Source organism: Gavialis gangeticus, unplaced genomic scaffold (assembly GCF_001723915.1).
Source record: "Gavialis gangeticus isolate Ggan-Ray unplaced genomic scaffold, GavGan_comp1, whole genome shotgun sequence".
Classification (NCBI taxonomy): Eukaryota; Metazoa; Chordata; order Crocodylia; family Gavialidae; genus Gavialis; species Gavialis gangeticus.
Genome location: NW_017729024.1, coordinates 80,583,109 through 80,600,494, shown reverse-complemented (window position 1 = coordinate 80,600,494; position 17,386 = coordinate 80,583,109). Strand labels below are relative to the sequence as shown.

Sequence of the window (17,386 nt, the reverse complement as noted above, 5' to 3'; positions counted from 1 at the left end):
AATAGGATGCAGCTGAAGCATTGGTTTCCTCATGCTCAGCCTGCCAATGAGGTGAATTTCACACAGAGTAAACATAAGCAAGGTAGAACCACAACCAAAGCCAGAACATTTACAAATCCTAACCACGTTTGTAAATTTTCTTAATCTGCCACCACTGGAAAATAGGGCTGGAAGGGACCTCATGCGATTATCTAGTCCAGTCGTCTCCAAAGTGGGGTGCGTGCACCCCAAGGGGTGTGCAAGAAGATCCATTGGGGTGCAGGAAGAAAATATTAGAACTTCTATTTATATTTATCTTTTATCTAAAAAAATAAGAAAGAAATTAAGTTTTACTAATATTTAATATATGGATTGACACTGGCGCCCTCACTCTGTCCGTATGTCAGACGGTCACGTGTCACGTACAGTATGTGAGTAGTACATATATGTATATTTATTTATTTATAAATTATATACATTGGGGGTACACGCTCAAAAATTTTTTACTGGTAGGGGTGCGCGATCAAAACAGTTTGGAGACAACCGCTCTAGTCTAGCCCTCTCCTCACTCATCCAGATCTTGTTAGCAACTAATTGTATAGAGTAGCCATTTCAGTTCATCATCTCGTGTTACAAATACCAAGAACTGGCAAAGTGATCATAGGGAACAAAACCATATATCATGTCTCAGAGTAACCTTACTGCTCATACTTCCTTTTCCCAATATTTGCCTGATGTAAATACTGTATTTGTTTTATGATGAATTTGGTAGTATGCTCTCTACAGCCAGGTTTTTTCTTGTTTTACTAAATACCACAAAGTACTGAACGTTTCAGACCGGATACAAGGAAAAACTTTTTCATGGTTCATGTGACCAGACTCTGGAATAGGATCCCAAAGTGGGTGGTGCAGGCAACTACCCTGGAGATCTTCAAAAGGAGACTGGACGCACAACTTGCTGGGGTTATTTGACCCCAGCAGTCCTTCCTGCCTAGAGTAGGGGGGGCTGGACCCAATGATCTCATGAAGTCCCTTCCAGCCCTAAACTTCTGTGAATACCTTTAAATTCTTAAAATGCCCTATTTACTCAAAAGAACAAAAGCCCCTCTCCTCCCCCCTCCAAACATCCTGGGGAAAAAAGCCCCTTGTGTTAGTCCCATATGAAGAACGGTAGCGTGGGGGAGGGCAGGAGGCTGCTGTGGCTCCAATTCTGGTCCTGAGCCCAGGTTGGGGCCAGAATCAGACCCAGAGCAGCCTCTTGCAACCCCACAGCTTGCCCTTTGCAGCTTTTGCCCATCCTACCCCCCGCTCACCCCTTTCCCTCCTCCTTACTGCCAGGCACAGCTCAGCTCAGGATCAGCTGCCCAGCATTGCAGCACCAGCATTGCAGCACAGTCACACAAGGGCTGAGTTTCCACATGCTGTGCTCCAGGACAGCAGTTCTCAACCATGTGTCCACAGCCCCCTGGGGGGCCATGAGCAGGTTACACGGGGTCTGTCTGGCTTGGCCCAGCCCAGCACCAAGGTAGGTCCCAAGCAAGGGGTGAAGGTGGGTCCACCCATCCCCTCTGCTCCACAGCCTTCATCTTGCAGGTGGTGCTGCAGGAGGATGGAAGTTTGGCTTTAAATTATGCAAATAGGAAAGTTTGCTTTTTTGGCCTGAGGCAATGGCAACCTTTTAAGGCTGTGGGTGGGTTAGAGGCAGGCTGGGAGTAAGACTTGGCCACCACTGCTTCTCCCTACTGTAGCATGAGGGTATAAGCAGGGGGGGGGAAGAGGTACTATTCCCAGTCACATGAGACTCCTCCATTGTCAAAGCCCCACATCCTTGGACAGGATCCAGTGGCTCTGTGGGCTGGATTCAACTTGTGGGCCATAGGTTGCTGATCTCTGGCCAAGGGATTGGCCGATACTTGGAGCCTTCTTTAATAACTTGTTGGGAGACAAAACTAATGTGAATCAGGTAGTGTTTTTATGCCACCCTGTTTACTCGCACAGAGTCTTGTTTGCTCAAGACAGCGAAACAAACCCAGCAGAAGGCAGTTTTCTTGCTCGGAAACCCTTGTCCAGTTTTTTAGTAAGTACTGAGCCAAAAAGCAGCTATACTTCATTCCTGAACTATACTCCCTAGTGCACTTCACTCGCTTCCCATTTGGTTTTTGTTGCTCACACACAGCTGCAGCCAATAATTCCCTGGGAAACTTCTCAGTCCCATGTCTTAGATTCTGACTGGTCTTGCCATTTGCTTCCCTATTGACTCCAACTACCGCTATTTAATTTCTGAGAAAGGTGCTTTGTACACTGGTCAACTCTAAAGAAGCCCCTGACTGTCCAAAATCAAGAGATAGGAAAATATATCTTTTTTGGGGGTGGGGAAGTAGAGAGTGATATCTTTTACTGGACCAATACTACATGGTTGGGGGACCTTTTAAACAAGTTTTCAAGCACAAAGAACTCTTCTTCAGGTCTGAGAAACATACAGTTGAGTTCAGTGCTTTTTCCTTTAAGCTGTGGATTTTCTATCATAAGTGGCAAATTTCAATATCCTCTATGTTGTGGTAGTGCTGGAGTGATAATGGTCCAGGAAATATGTGAAATGCAAGGAGTACTTTGTGTTCAAGACCTTGTCTAAGATCTCTCCCAATCATGCAGCTGGTGTAATAAAAAATATCAACCCCAAAATATCCATGCCTCTCTAACTTCTTGGACCATCATAGCTATATTATCATTCCAACACTACGGCAATCAAAAAGCCTGATTCTCTAGCCAAGACCCTCCTCCCCAGACAACAAAAGTATCTTAAACTGGCACTTTTTGAAAATAAAAGCAAGCTGATAAATAAAGCTTGCTCCTAATTCCATGCCAAATTTCAGCTTGGAATGAATGCAGATATCCTTTGATAATAGTAAGCCTAGTGAAAACAGGATATGACCAAAACCTTGGCACTGCAGGAAGACAACACTAAAAATGTTTTTGGAAGTGTTAGGGGAGATGTTTAACATACAATTCACCCATAGTATACCGACTACCTGGAGGCCTCTACTTCTACTAACACAACAGCAACTTCCAGACACCCTAGCAGGCATCGTGTAACACTTAGTAAGAAATAGACTTTGTCTCAAGAGTTTTTAATCCAAAACTGACTTCTCTAGCTGCTGCTTCCCTGCCTGGAAAGCTGCACTTCATTTTTACCGGTCGACTTCCCCATGTTCATCCACATGCCTAAGTATGAGAGAGGAAGATGGCAGGAAACTTTCCCTTCCCCCAGTAAGGTGAGGTACAAGAGGTAACACCCTAAGGAGGTTGCAGACAGAGGAAGAATGCTGGGAAAACAGGGAGATCTGACATCATCATCATCATCAGGATGGGTGTGGACTTCTCAAAGGGCTTCTCAAAATCTTGGGATTTTCTTATCTGAATCTTAAGACCATTGTATCAGGGTATCTGCCTTACTTTTATCATGCATATTTTGGAATGATCTAGCACACAGAGGAATATCAAGACAGACCTATTAACATGAAACTGCCAAGGAACATAAAAACACACCAAAAATGTTCTCCAGACACTTCCTTTTATTGGGATACTGAAAGAGTTTAATGCACAAATGCTTTGTGTTAACTCTAAATATTTCCTTTGTTCAAGCAACATTTACAGCTCACGTATATTTCTTGAATCATCTTTAAACGTGAAATACGTTTGCAGTAGCAGCTTCATAGATCGGTGACTGCCAACACCCCACAACCCTGTTTAAAATAAGGTCCAGATGGAGTGACAAAAAGGAGACAGTACACTATTCTCTGCAGTGACCTGGATCACATTTCAAAAGTGTAAAATCAAAGTTGCTCAGCCATACCTTCATGTCTTTCTTAATGTTTTCCTTATGTATTTTGCCCTCATCCAAAAATAATGATTTCTACCATAAATAAAAAAGGGGAATTGCAGATTTCCTTATAAAAGCAATGGGCTAAACTAATAATAATAATAAAATAAAAAAAAAAAAAAAAAAGTTTTTTTGAAAATTTGAAAAAAATTTTTTTTTAATGTCTTAAAAAATTTTTTTTTTTTTTTCCCCTTTTTTTTTTAAAAAAAAAAGGGGAAAAAAAAAAAAAAAAAAAAAAAAAAAAAAAAAATCAATTATTTTCAAATGTTCAAGTAAACTATGTTTTTTTCTTTTCTTTCTTTCCTTTTTTAAATAATCATCCAAGTAGTTTCTTCATCCCAAAATTTTACAGTATAAAATTTACAGTTCCACACTACTCAGATCCTTTACCTTCTCAAGTATTACAAATTATATTATTTCATAACTAGCCTGTTTAATTAACAGGTCAACTTAATAAAGTTTCCCCACTAATTAGCTTCAACGTGTTTTGCCCCAAGGTACCAGATGTTAATTTCTATTAAAAGTATTAGTGCAAGTTACTCTCGATCAAATATACTTTTAATCTGTACTTGAGGTATATTAGCCTATAGTCTTATCAAAACAAAGTTCTCTTTACTAGAGCTGTAAAAATCAGCATAGATTTAAGTATCTGGATCTTTAACTCCAACAGAAGTTCAGGACAAAGCACTTCTGGCTTTGATCCACCTTTGGCTAACACGTCTTATGCTTCATTTTTATTTAACAGGACTGAATTCTGTTCCCATTTTAAGAACTATGACTTCTGAAATGCATAAAAATAGGGAATTTAATTCATAGTAATTTACTTTATAACCACAAATGAATTAAAATGGCTTTCCCCCCTCATTTGTCAGTGTATGCATCTTCCAGTATGACAACACTGAAAACTAGTCCTAACAAATTTCTAATGACTTCCTAAATTAAATAGAATCACCTGTCATCCTCTAACTCCAGCCAACCTCTTCATAATCACGATTAACTCCATCTGCTTACTCTGTCAAATATTAAGAAACATAACTTAAAAAAAGTATCAGGATGGAAAGACCAGTTCTGCCAAAGCAGGCACAGATGAGCGCTCTCTGTGCCAATCAGGACTCTGTAACCTCAGAAAAGTGGTTACGTAGCCTGTCAGTAGGAACGTGCACTCCAAAATAATTCAAATACAGCTAGTTACAATCATTACACTTCACTGTTATGAACCAAGTGCACCATCAAAGGCAGCAATGGAGGCAAATGATCCAGTCTCAAAATAACAGGTCAGGTTTTCAAGTGAAATTAACTGAGAGCGCTTTAACCAATTGTAATAGCATGCCAATATCAGCAAAATTTGCCAGACTCTAGAATGCCCATTAAAAACAGAGGAGAAAATACCTTATGATAAAGGTTGCATATAATTCATGGCCTTTGAATTTGTCACAAATTTCACCGTTTAATAAGAAGCATGCTTAGCCTCTATTATATTTTTGGTCCTTTAAATATCAAGGAAAATCCACTCAAAGGCAAACAGAACACAAAATTAGTCATCTGCTCAAGTGTGAAAGAAAACACAAGTACACTGAGCATTAAATCTGTAACCTAATATTCCAACATTACATGTGTGCTATGCTTACATGTCATCTTGCTCATTCTATGTTGACACAGTCCCAACCTTGCATTAATGGCTTGAGCTTGCCTGACATGTTCAACAATGCAGTTGCATGTTGTGGATTTAAAAAAAAATAGCACAGTTAGTGGTAGGGTTCAATTCTTAGTCCTGTCACAGGCTTTTGCTGATGGACTTCTGGCAAGTCAATTCGTCTGTCCCTCAGTTTTCAGCTCACCTCTTTCTTTAGGTTGTCAGCCCTTCGAAGTCTTGCTATATTATCACAAAGTGTGTTACGGCGTGGCTTTCTGTTTTCAGTACAGACTCGTAAGTATTTGTATTACCATAGCACTTCTGTGATTCTTTCACATTTCAGTGAAGGTCTCCAGATGCAATCAATGACTTTAGGGGCACTGCTCTCATTGCCAGTAGATTCAGTCATGGAAGTGCCCCCACACAACTTTAGGTGGTGTATTTGAGTGCATATATCTTGAGAGACTAGGAAAGACAGCCTACAAACAAGTTTGCTGTGTACTGAAAAAATGAGGCTGTAAAGTGTCTCATTTAGAACATTCAACAAGACAGTTAAACTGTGTGATAGGTGAACATTTCAATCAAATGTATGTTTAACTTTTTTATTTAATAAAGTTCTTTCCCAAAAATAGTACTGTAGTCCTCGTAGCAGCAACCAAAAAGGCACATAAGTATAAAACAACCCAAAATACAGAACAGGCGAATACAAAGTGTTTTCAAAACAGTCTTTCTAAAAAAAGTCCTGGAATACGTAAGTGATGGTTCTTATTTTATAAAAGTTACAATTTATTGTCACCCCCCCCACCAGCTGTTTTCTCAATGACTGGTACAATGTTTATTGTAAAATTTTACAGCATTGCCCCTTAGGTGGAGATTTTCAAAAGCACCACAGGGATTTAAAATGTGCAAGTTTAGGTGCATTTCAAATAGTAATTGTACACCTAAAATCCTTTAGATATTTTGGAAAGTCCCACTCCAGATTACACTTCATTGGCAAGCGAACTAGGAATTTAACTTTTGAGATGCTGTTTTAGTACATCCCACATTGCTTGAATAAACTATTATTCAACATTTTTTAAAGTTATTTATGTCCGTCTCTTTTCTTCAAGACTTGTTTTTAGGTTCCTGACTGTACACACCATACGAAAAGCAGCAAATTCCAAAGTTAAAGGTCATAATTTAGGTATATGACTTAATAGTTAAAAGATTCATCCATAATATGTCAAATGTATATATTCACAGGCCCAATACATTAAGTAAACAGTATTTGATGTGAATTTGTCTGGTAGGTAACAGAATTAAATGGGCAGGGATGCTTAAGAACTGATTTCAGGAAACATCTTAAAGGAAGTAGTAGTGTGTAAGAAATTAAGCACTCAGTACATTACAACAATAAAATACTTAAGTACTTATATTGTTCAAAATAATGTCTTAAGAGATTATTTAGCTTTTGAAAGTATCAGGAACATCTTAAAATAAGTAATATGTTAAACAAATAATTAAAAGAAGATGTTCAAAATTCCTACATTCTCACAATGGTCATTAAAGTTACATATATGAAACTTTTTAGAAGAAGATGAGCATTTGCAAATATTTAACTCATTTAGGGGTTGAGGGAAGGAATTTAAGGCTTTAAGAGAAAATGGGGGGGGAATACTTGGATTAAATGATAACAATCCATTTAAATGTTACTAAAAAGCAGAGTCTAAACTCTGTGTGTAGAATGTGTGTGTACATGTTTGTGTGTGTGTAGGAAATAATGAACTTCATCATTCAGCCCCTCAAACCTGTACCATTCTGTAATAACCCTGTTAATCAACAAGCTTTCTTTTCCATCAACGGACAAGCCATAAATAGCTTAAACCTTTGGAATGGAAACCAAGAGATCATACTTTGGAACATGTGCTCTTATATGAAGAAAAAAAAAAGTATCCAAATCAGCAGTCTAATTCAGTACAGACTGTGCAGCTTCCCTGATAAGTGATGCAGCTCTGTCCAGTTCTTGTTCTGTTTGCTCCACTGTTACCACTACTCGAATACTGAAAAAGAAAACAGAAACAATTAGCTCCTGTAATGGAAGATGTTTCCACCTGGGCTTTTTAATTTTTTCTATATTAGTTTCAATATGTATCAGGATGAAAGCAACTTCCTTGGTCAAAGGTAGCATTTGGGCCATAGATTCATTCAGTATGTTAATAAGCAAACCATATGGCTAGATCGGGGCCTTGGATAGCACTGACCGTTCTTTGGGAAAGAACATGGCTATTTTGAGTCCCCTTTCATTAGATATTAAGGTCACTGACGAATATTAAAAATGAGATGCACTGGGATCTTATGTGCAATCCTAACAATCATGCTTCCAGCCATATCACACATGCATGGCAGGAGGCACAACTATGCGATCCAGCATCAGATCCCATCATGCCATACTCCTGGGATCATGCTCCCAGGCTCCCCCTACTCTAGCAGACTTTGCTCCCATGGCTGGGAGCCCAATAAATTGATCAGAGCTCTCAGCCCCAGAGGTGCACCATACGCTCCTAAGGCTGAAAGCTCCAATCAGGCGATGGAGCTCCCAGCCATGGAAGCGCATGGTGGCCCCTCGTGGTTGGGAACAATGATTGCTTCATAGTTGTTAGGGGCTGGAAGGGACCCTACAGATCATCAGGTCCAGCCTGATTGCTGATGGGGCTCCCAGCTGTGGGAGCGCGCATTGCACCCCTACAGCTGAGAGCCCTGTCAGTGATCAGAAAGCTCAGTTGCAGATGAGGAGAAAGAGGCACGCTGCATTTTTGTGGCTCGGAGCTCCATCAGCTGATCAGGGCTCCCAGGGCAGAAGCTCATTGTCCTCCCCTCAGCTGAGAGCCCCAGTCAGCTGACCAGTGGGCTCAACCTCTGGAGCACTCGGGAGCATGCTCCAGAGGCTGGGAGCACTGGCCACACATTCAATTAAAGGTGTAGCAGGAACCAGCACATATATATATATGTAATAATGCTGTCGCTTATTCCTGGTTTTATCACATTATTAAATGGATGAATGTGTGGCCAGGTCACTACTTAAGATACGATTAACCAGTCAATCATGTCTTAAGAGCAATGTGCACCAGGGACCATAGTGTGCCACTTGTCCATCACTCAACATCTCAGTCTCACTTTCTCTCAAGATCAATGAGCATTTTATGAAAAACTGCCTGGCAGGAAACTGGGGTATAGCAAGCCATTTGAGACAATACAATGATCTATAACAGGGCTGTCAAATATACAGCCTGCAAAACCCTATCACACAGCCTGCAGTGCTGCCCTTTGGTCTTGGACTGAACCCATACCGCATGTGATACATGCTGGACCAGCCCTGTGCATTGCATGCTGCATACAGGGCCAGGGCCAACACAGGCTTCAGGTAGGATCAGTCTGGGGCCTGTGTCGTATATGGTGGGCACCAACCTGGCCCCACCCACTGGATCTGGCCTGCTGGGCTGCTCTGTGGGCCTAATCCAGCCTGTGGACCGATCTGGCCCATGAAACCTGATGAATTGACATCCCTGATCTGCAAGATTCAGCTAATTTTGATATACCTGCTATTTACAAGACATGCTGTAATACTCATCTAAAGTTCTACTGTTTGCATGTTCTCCCAGTCTTCACATTGCAGGCTATTAAAAAGGCTTAAAACAGAAAAGGACTGTTATTATAATAAGCTCTCATGCAAACCAGATAAAAAGAAATATTCTCTGAATTTTACTAACCTAGGTGGAGGGAGACATTTTTCTTCTTTCTCCAGATAGCAGGCCTGAGTTAATGCAATACCACTGTTCATACACTGCAGATACACAAATTTATCAGTTAAGCCACTGGAAACCAAAATGTACTACATTAAAACATGGTCTAAACAGTATTTACATACTCTGTTTGGAAGACAAATATGGCAAGATTTTGCACAGCAAAAAGAAGTGGGGATCAAAGCCAGGAACACTGAGTTCAATATTAGAAGAATTACTGGAATGCTAGGGTTTGGAAGGGATCTAACCACTGCACAGATGCATGAATCACTGTTCTTAAGTTAGACATACATTTATTCAGACTTGTGGAAAACATTTAGTGAAGGAGATTAACCAGCTTTCCTAGGAAGCTTGCCCCAGTGTCCCTCTGTTCTTACAGTTAGGAAGATCTTTCCTACGATTTGATTTCAACCTACTCTGCTGCAGTTTGAACACACCGCTTTCCATCCAACTTCCTGAGTGTGCTTGCTTTAGCACTCTTATAAAACAGAGCATTAAAAACAATAAAAAACAACCCTGTACACACTGAATCATTAAGCTTTAAGCTTTAGAAACCTCAGATAAGGCTTTTTTTTTTTTTTTTTTTTTTAAAAAGGTTGGGACAAAGAAAAAGTTTTTATTTTTCCGGTGAAAAAGGGCTTTTTTTTTGGGGTTTTTAAAGCTTAAAGCTTAATGATTCAGTGGGTACAGGGTTTTTTTTTTTTTTTTTTTTTTTAAAAGGATTGGTACAGAAGTATAGCTTTGATATTTCCGTGTACAGATGACTGTCTTTTTGGAGTTCTGAAGTTGAAATGGACTGAGGACTGTTATCTTAGGTACTTCATGGATCTCAAGTCAGTGGGGGTACTTTAAGTACTAAGGAGTGGCTACTTCACCGATTAGGAAGCTAATCAGTTTGAAAGTGCTACTATTTAAGTTGCTTAACCATTTACAGGGTTAGCAAAATATAAAATAAAAGAGGGATAAAGGAATCAACTATGTCAGGAGTCTCTACTTTTCTTCTATGCACCAATATTTCAATGTATCCTTGAGCAAAACGACTGACTTCTTTTACAATGATAGCGCTGTACTGGTGATACTTACCACTTTTAGCAGAGACACGGCCTCTGTCCACATGTAGTGATTACTTTGCTAGTTTGCTTAAAGAGTAATTATGTTTTGATTGAAAAAGGGACACTTACATAATCTACAATTCTCTTGAGTAATTTTATGTCACTCTCTCGAGATCCCTGGCTCTCTTTCAGCTGTAGGTGTATTGCTGGAGAAAACGACACGCCCACTACTTTTAAACCTGAAATGCTGAAACAAATCAAATACTTTTAGTGTCCAGCCTATCAGGATAAAGAATCTGAAAGTATATAAATGAACTTCAAATACAGGTTTCTGATGGTTTTACCTGAACGCCTGTATTAAACAGTTTAACATTAGGAGCATGTTACAAATCTACAAGGAAATCTGTGGCACAGAAAAGTTGTATACCCTTTGACTTGTCTATACAAGCAACCACAATACAAAATAAGCTATAGAACAGCGTGACAACTCATTGAAAACATTTGATTCTTCAGCTGAATACACCTAGACTTTCTCTCATGTAGAAAACCTGCTTGTGGTGAATTTGGCCAAGATAAAGTCCTTATTTTAGTTCAGTTATATTTCTTACTACAACACCTATCCTGACATTCTTCATCTGCTTTTCTCCAACTGACTTTGTCTAATTTTTCTTGTTTTACTTTAATAACTTGTACTACTCCAACAGAATGTACAACAGAAATGGGAATTCACTGCTTACATTTCAAATTGCCACAGCTAATGTTAACCTTTAACACAATTTTTAAATAGGTTTAGGGTCTTTCCTTAGGAGTTTTATAAATCTAGTTGCATTAAGCCTGTATATTACAATAAACCATTTGTTGTTTTTCAAGAATGGGATGCTTTTAAATCTTTTCAAAACACAGAAGGTCAGTTATTTAAGCCCAGTCAGTTTTGCCAATAAAAATATAGCTAACCACCCCAAATCAGTCTGTTTTAAGCTTATGGGGGAGGTGGGGGGAATGGGGACAGGACGTTTCGCATGGCTTTTTACCTATTTAAGGAAGGATGTGGAAAAACAGTATTTTGTTTTGGGCAGTGAATTAAATTAGCAATTTCCCCAGAGAGAGATGATAAACAGCTTTTATAATATAGCAAGCATCACAAAAAAGCAACAGTTATAGTACATTTGACAGATTTTACTTGGTAATATAGTGGCTCATATGTTGTAGATTTTCCTGCTCACAAAGAAGAGTGTTAATCAGATTCCTGTAAAATATGGTCACTACAGACATGAAATATTACCCTGTTACATACAGTATTTTATACATCCTGTCAAGGAGATATAGCCAATATTCAAGTAGGATTCGGTGGGTATGGGGAGTGGAAATCAACTACAAACCTTTGCTCCCAAACATTTCATATACGTTAACTATACAGCTAGTATCAGTCTTAACTTAGACTTCCTGACCATGGTCAGCTCGTACTATGGATGATGTACAGACAACCTCCGCTTAGCGCTTTTAATTGGTTCCTGAAAAACCGAGTGTTAAGCGAAATGAGTGTTAAGTGAAACCAAAACTATCTGATGATACAAGATGGTGACTGCAAGTGTTTTTAATGACCTAAGATGGTGAGTGCGAGTGTTATAACGAAAGTCACTGAGTGCTAAGCGAAATCAGGTATCAATTTAAAATGAGCATTATAGTGAAATAGCACCAAGTGAAACAGTGTTAAGCGGGGGTTGCCTGTACTGTAAATTTACAATTAATTTTCCTATTAAGCAGGACAGCTCGAGGGACAGAGTGCCAGAGACATACTGAATTAATAACACTGTGGAAAGAAGAGAGGTTTTTCAGGCATGAAGTGTGCCTTGTATTAGTTCCACAAAGCTTCACTGAAGGGCCCAATTTTCAAAGGGAAGTCAACTCGGCCTCCCATCTGAAAGCTGCAGAACTGCAGACACTACTGTGTCATGCAGACATTTACATATGTTTTCAAACATACAATACAACGCTGCTTCTTAAAGTCAAGTACTTAAAGTGTTTCAATATTGGCATATATCCCCAAGAATGCTGAGGAAGACAATGGATGGTAAAGCCACCCAAGGCAGTGTAAGGCTATTCTACAAAGTAGAAACACAAATGGAAATGTATATCGTCACAGATGGCAGGGTTTAGGTTCATTCCTTAAAAATTACCTAAAGCTAGAGAAGCAGAATTCTAAAAATGAACATGTGGAAAATTTAGCCAAACAAGATTTCATCATGCCAACTTGAATACAGAACTAGAAAGCTTCTGTGGAGGTAAATACTTTCTTAGTTTTAAGACCAAGTACAAAGTTCTGATAGAACTCTGTGAATGCCACATGCCATTGATGACAAGAGATTTTAAGGATATGAGTCACAAACACTATAATGATTTTTGCAGGTAACTGAGTAACATTCAACCATATTAAATTTAAAACAGGCAAAGTGTTTAGGAACAAGATCAGAAAGAAAAAAAATGGGGAAGTGAGAAATGGTGGGCAAGAGTGAAGTTATTTCAGAGCAGGAAACTATCTTTGTATCGCTGCCCATTCAAACTTTGAATCTCACTGACTGTCCACACAATACTGCTTTGTCTTAACTATACACTCAACTCATAGAGTGCTTGCAAATCCCAATCTGGTGCTTAATTTAACGTTCCTCCTGTCAGTAAGAACTCTTGTTAACTAACCTTCATCTGACTCCAGCTGCCATCCAACCAATGCTGAACAATAAGTTTAACATGGCTCTTTCAGACAAAGGGCAACTTACTGCATATAAAAGAAGAATTAACTGTGTTTTCTTGCGGCCTTTGCTTACATGAAATAAAATCCAAAAGGAACATTTGTGAATAAAGGAGAATGTGTAGCACAGAGAAGTCTGCAAAAAAAGGGTTTTTTTAAAAGTAGGATTATCTTCATTTTCTACAGAAAAGAGATAATGAAAAATAAGAAAATAAGAAAAAAAACCTGAACCTTGGCCTCTGATCTCTACCTGCCTGCCTGTCTACCAGGACTGACAGGGAGCAGGAAGCTGGAGCTCTCAGGGCTTCAAGATGTCAAACTGGAAGCAAAGTCCTGAATTTAATCAAGGCAGCCAGGCTCTCAACCTGAGTGCAATATCCCTGGTGGTGCTTCTTTGAAAACAGGGACCATGGAAACCTTGGGGCCCACAGCAGCCTCCCAGGTCAGCCAACAGGAAATTAGGTAGATTTCCACCATGACCCTGGCTGAATATTAGATGGATATACAGTATAACCTCATAAATCCAGATATAAAAAAATTTGGCACTTTTTAAAAATACAGTACATCAGGGAGGGAGCAGTGGAGGAAACTTGTACGCAGTGGCTGCCACCACCATCCACCACCCCGGGTTGCTGTTCCGTGTGTGGCCGCTGGTCCAGGACTGGCCACTGTCCACCGTGTCCCCCACCCCGCCTCACACACACACACATTACTGGCTGCTGCTCCAGTTTCAAAAATCCAGAATTTTCACATTTCTAGTAGGTGCTCGGTCCCGAGCATGCCAGATTGATGAGATTATACTGTATTTTTGCAAAACCATTTCTGTAAAATATTTAGTTTCAACAAATCTGTCTTTCCCTGTGAAAAATTTTGGAAAATTCTCTACTAGCACTATGGAATAAGTTTAAGTCACAAGATTTTAAAGGATATTCTCCACTTTTCTTGTTCCTTTCTTTAGCTTTTCCAATTTAACAATAAAATACTGAAATTTTCATAAAGCTATTTCCTAACTCCAACTGCTTCATGTACTCTGTTTTTAAATAAGGCAGAGAAATCATCCAACCTCAAGCATCATTACAGAAGAATCTAGTTGAGCGACTTGTCCCTGGTGCCTAGGAGAAGATGTTAGACACTACAGCATGGAGTAATCAAGTGACTTTACTGCAGGGTTTAAGAATATTCTTCCCTCCATAAGCTAGTTGTTGACATACACCATAAAGCTGGAGGCCTCGTCTCACTATTTTATTCTCTTGCTCCTTTTCTAGGGTATTAGTATGAAATTAAACTACATACAAGAGCAGTTTGAATCATTTCTTCCATTAAGTTTTTAGGTATCTGCTATTGAATTACCCAATTTTCTAAATTTTCCCTTGCTGTCTCAATGAAACAACTGTTTCTTTTGCAAGTTATGCCACCCTGGTGTTCAACCTTTTTCCTGGAGGATTTGAAAGAAATATTAATTATCTGTTCTAGTGCAGAACACTGGGAAACCCCACAGTTAATCATTTTCTAGATTGAAATTTAACTATTTATTACATCTTTGGACCACTTCCTAATGCAGGGGTGCTGAACCTCTGACCCATGGGCCAAATGCACCCTGCAGAGCCTTGGAATATGGTCAGTGGGGCTCCCCACAGGTCAGGACATTTGGCAGCAGTAGAAATTAATACTGACACCCCTCCTCCCCACTGGCAAAATCTCAAGCCCTGAGCAGTACATTGCAGTTAGGCCACAACCCTCCCCGCATATTGCCAGACTGGAGCTAGGCTACACTGCCTTCCTCCATGAGGCTGGGCTGGGTCCAGGCTTCACTCCCCCCACCCCCATTCCCTTCTCCCTCCCCCTCTGGGGCCAGCCCCATGCCCCCTTTTCTCCCTGCCTTGCCAGGTTGAAGCTGGCCCATGTCCTATTCCTTCCACAGGGGCTGGGCCATATCCACTTGTAGTTGGAGCGGGATAGGCTCCCTCACCCCACCATGGCAGGATGGGGCTCCACAGTACCCACTCTGGGCACTGGATTGAGTCTGGGCAGATCTAGCTTGCAGAGGGACTAGGTACCACTGTTCTGATGCATGATAGTATTTACCTTCACAAAAGATTACAGAAAATTGAGATTTAAAAAAAAACATCCAAACAGCTTTTAGCCACTATTTTGTTGTAGTTACTAGGAAGGTTATTAAAATAAAGGTACATGGAGGGTTTTGTTTGTTTGGGGTCTTTTTATTTATTTATTTATTTATTTATTTTACAGTCTTTTCTCATAATTTCCCTATATTTATAATTAAAACCTGTGTTTTTCCTGATTCTGAATTAAGGCCCTCTAATGCATTTGTCAGGAGCATTACAAATTTCCAGTACAGCTATTGACCTTGGTGTGACTGAATTTTCCTTTTAAGAGAATTTGGCACTTCTTTGAACTCCCTCCAAACATGCAGCCCTGATGATTTATTGCTCTTCAATTTACTCCGTCAATTGGCTTTTTTTGGTATCTCAACCTGACAGTACCTCAACTGTAGGATATGAATAGGTAATCTGAATGAACAACCACACACACACACCTACCTTGTATTCAATGTCTTTAGACAGCCTTATTTGCTAGTTCTATTCTGATAGAATTAAAACACTTTACTTTACACTGAAAATTTCCAAAACTAAACATGCTAGTAAATCAAGTAGCACACTGTTGCTATTTGAACATGTATTGATAGGAATGACACTATGTGAATGAGGACGTTTCTTATGTGTTCTGCACTGGAAGTTTGGACACAGAAAATGTCCATCTAGGGCTTTGAAATGGTTGGCAAAGAGTGAGAAGATAGGAGGAGAGACTGAGGACTGATCTGAGAATTGCACAAGAAAATTTCTGCTACAAATGGTTTTTGCAGTTTCCCCATTAAGATAACCCACACCAAGCATGCTGTAGTTTTGCATAAAGTACAAGGGCCTGCTGGTTGCAACTTTTTAGTTACGGCTGCCTATTGTTTCCAGTCTAACCCCTTGTCTGCCACATCTTCCAGCCTACGTTGTTGCATGCTTGATCTTTGCTCAAAGGTCAACTTTTAAGTTTTAGATCAAAACAGTTCGGCTATTTTTCAGCATCAAGCTACTCCTCTTCCCCCTTCCCACCAGCTGTCTTTCCCTGATATTTTTGATTAACTATTGGATATCTGACTAGGTAAACCCTCCTGTCTCTAAATACCAATAATGAAATGAAATAGAGACTGTAATATGGTATAAAATCCACTGTTTTGTTACTGTCAGTGATATAACATCAAGAAATAAAACTGCCAATCCTGGAAGCCTAGGATTCCGATTAAACTGGCAAGAAAACAATCATATTTCTGCCACAACCTGCCCATGGTTCACTGGAAGTTCACTGAAACATAGATGCTTTATGAAAACATTTGTTTGAACAAATGGACATTTTCCCAGTGAAAATATGTTTTGATGGAAAATTCCTCAGCTATTCTAATTAAAGAATTTTAAAAAACCCACAGTTATAGAATAGTGTAGTTATATACCTGTTAAGCCCATTTTACCCTGATTCCAATTTTCAGTCATCAAATACAACTTTAAGTCACAGCACCTGCTTCTTCTTACTATTACTTATAAAATACCAGCACGTTCTATAAATCTTTGAAGCAGTCAGGCCTTCAGCCCAAAACAAATGCTATCGACAGCAGACAAATGAAGGAAATGAACTTGTTTTAAAATGACATGATTAATCAAAAAACAAAACTTTAAGCAACAAGTGACTTAGGATAACCAGAAAATTTCCTAAATTAAAGATAAGACTACCTGGTAAATGGCTATCAGAAATGCAGGTATGAAGAATGCTGGTTAACACAAATACCATTTTGAAATAAAAAGCAGATGGTTAGAAATAACTGATTGCTGATAAAAATCCTTAAATATTAAAAATTGTGTAATTAAAATTGGGTTATAGATTACTGCCATGCAGTGATGGATTTTTTTAAAAGAGTTAAACATGAAACAAAGCTGAATTAGAATGATAAATTAAGGAGCATATGCCTTTTTTTTTTTTATTTTTCAATCCCTTATTTAATTTTCAGACCTAGAGCAATTACTGTGCCACAAAACTACTGTTACATGTAAAAAAAACCCCAAAAAACCAAAACTCAGTACTGGCACTAACTTTGCTAGTGTACAGTTTTCTCTTAAACAGAAATTTTGAGATAATAAGCTATAGTGGCAAGATTTTTTTTTTTTTTTTTTGAAAGAGTAAATCAGCGGCTCTGTTATTTAAAATCTAAACTTCAAGTGCCAGTTTCCATAAGCCTTAAATTTACACTAAATT

The 17,386-nt window shown here is 39.2% G+C and overlaps 1 protein-coding gene across 1 annotated transcript in view; it reads right to left on the bottom strand.

Annotated features, from left to right (window-relative positions):
• Nucleotides 1–4,169: 4,169 nt before the first annotated feature.
• The window catches only part of SPTLC1 (serine palmitoyltransferase long chain base subunit 1), a 73,202-nt gene continuing 59,985 nt past the window's right edge, over nucleotides 4,170–17,386 (bottom strand). The window contains exons 13-15 of the mRNA XM_019517293.1: nucleotides 10,453–10,570; nucleotides 9,239–9,312; nucleotides 4,170–7,531 (exon numbers count right to left, since the gene is read on the bottom strand). Coding sequence (XP_019372838.1) covers nucleotides 7,438–7,531; nucleotides 9,239–9,312; nucleotides 10,453–10,570 — 286 coding nt within the window. The 3' untranslated portion in view covers nucleotides 4,170–7,437. The remainder of the gene's footprint in view (nucleotides 7,532–9,238; nucleotides 9,313–10,452; nucleotides 10,571–17,386) is intronic.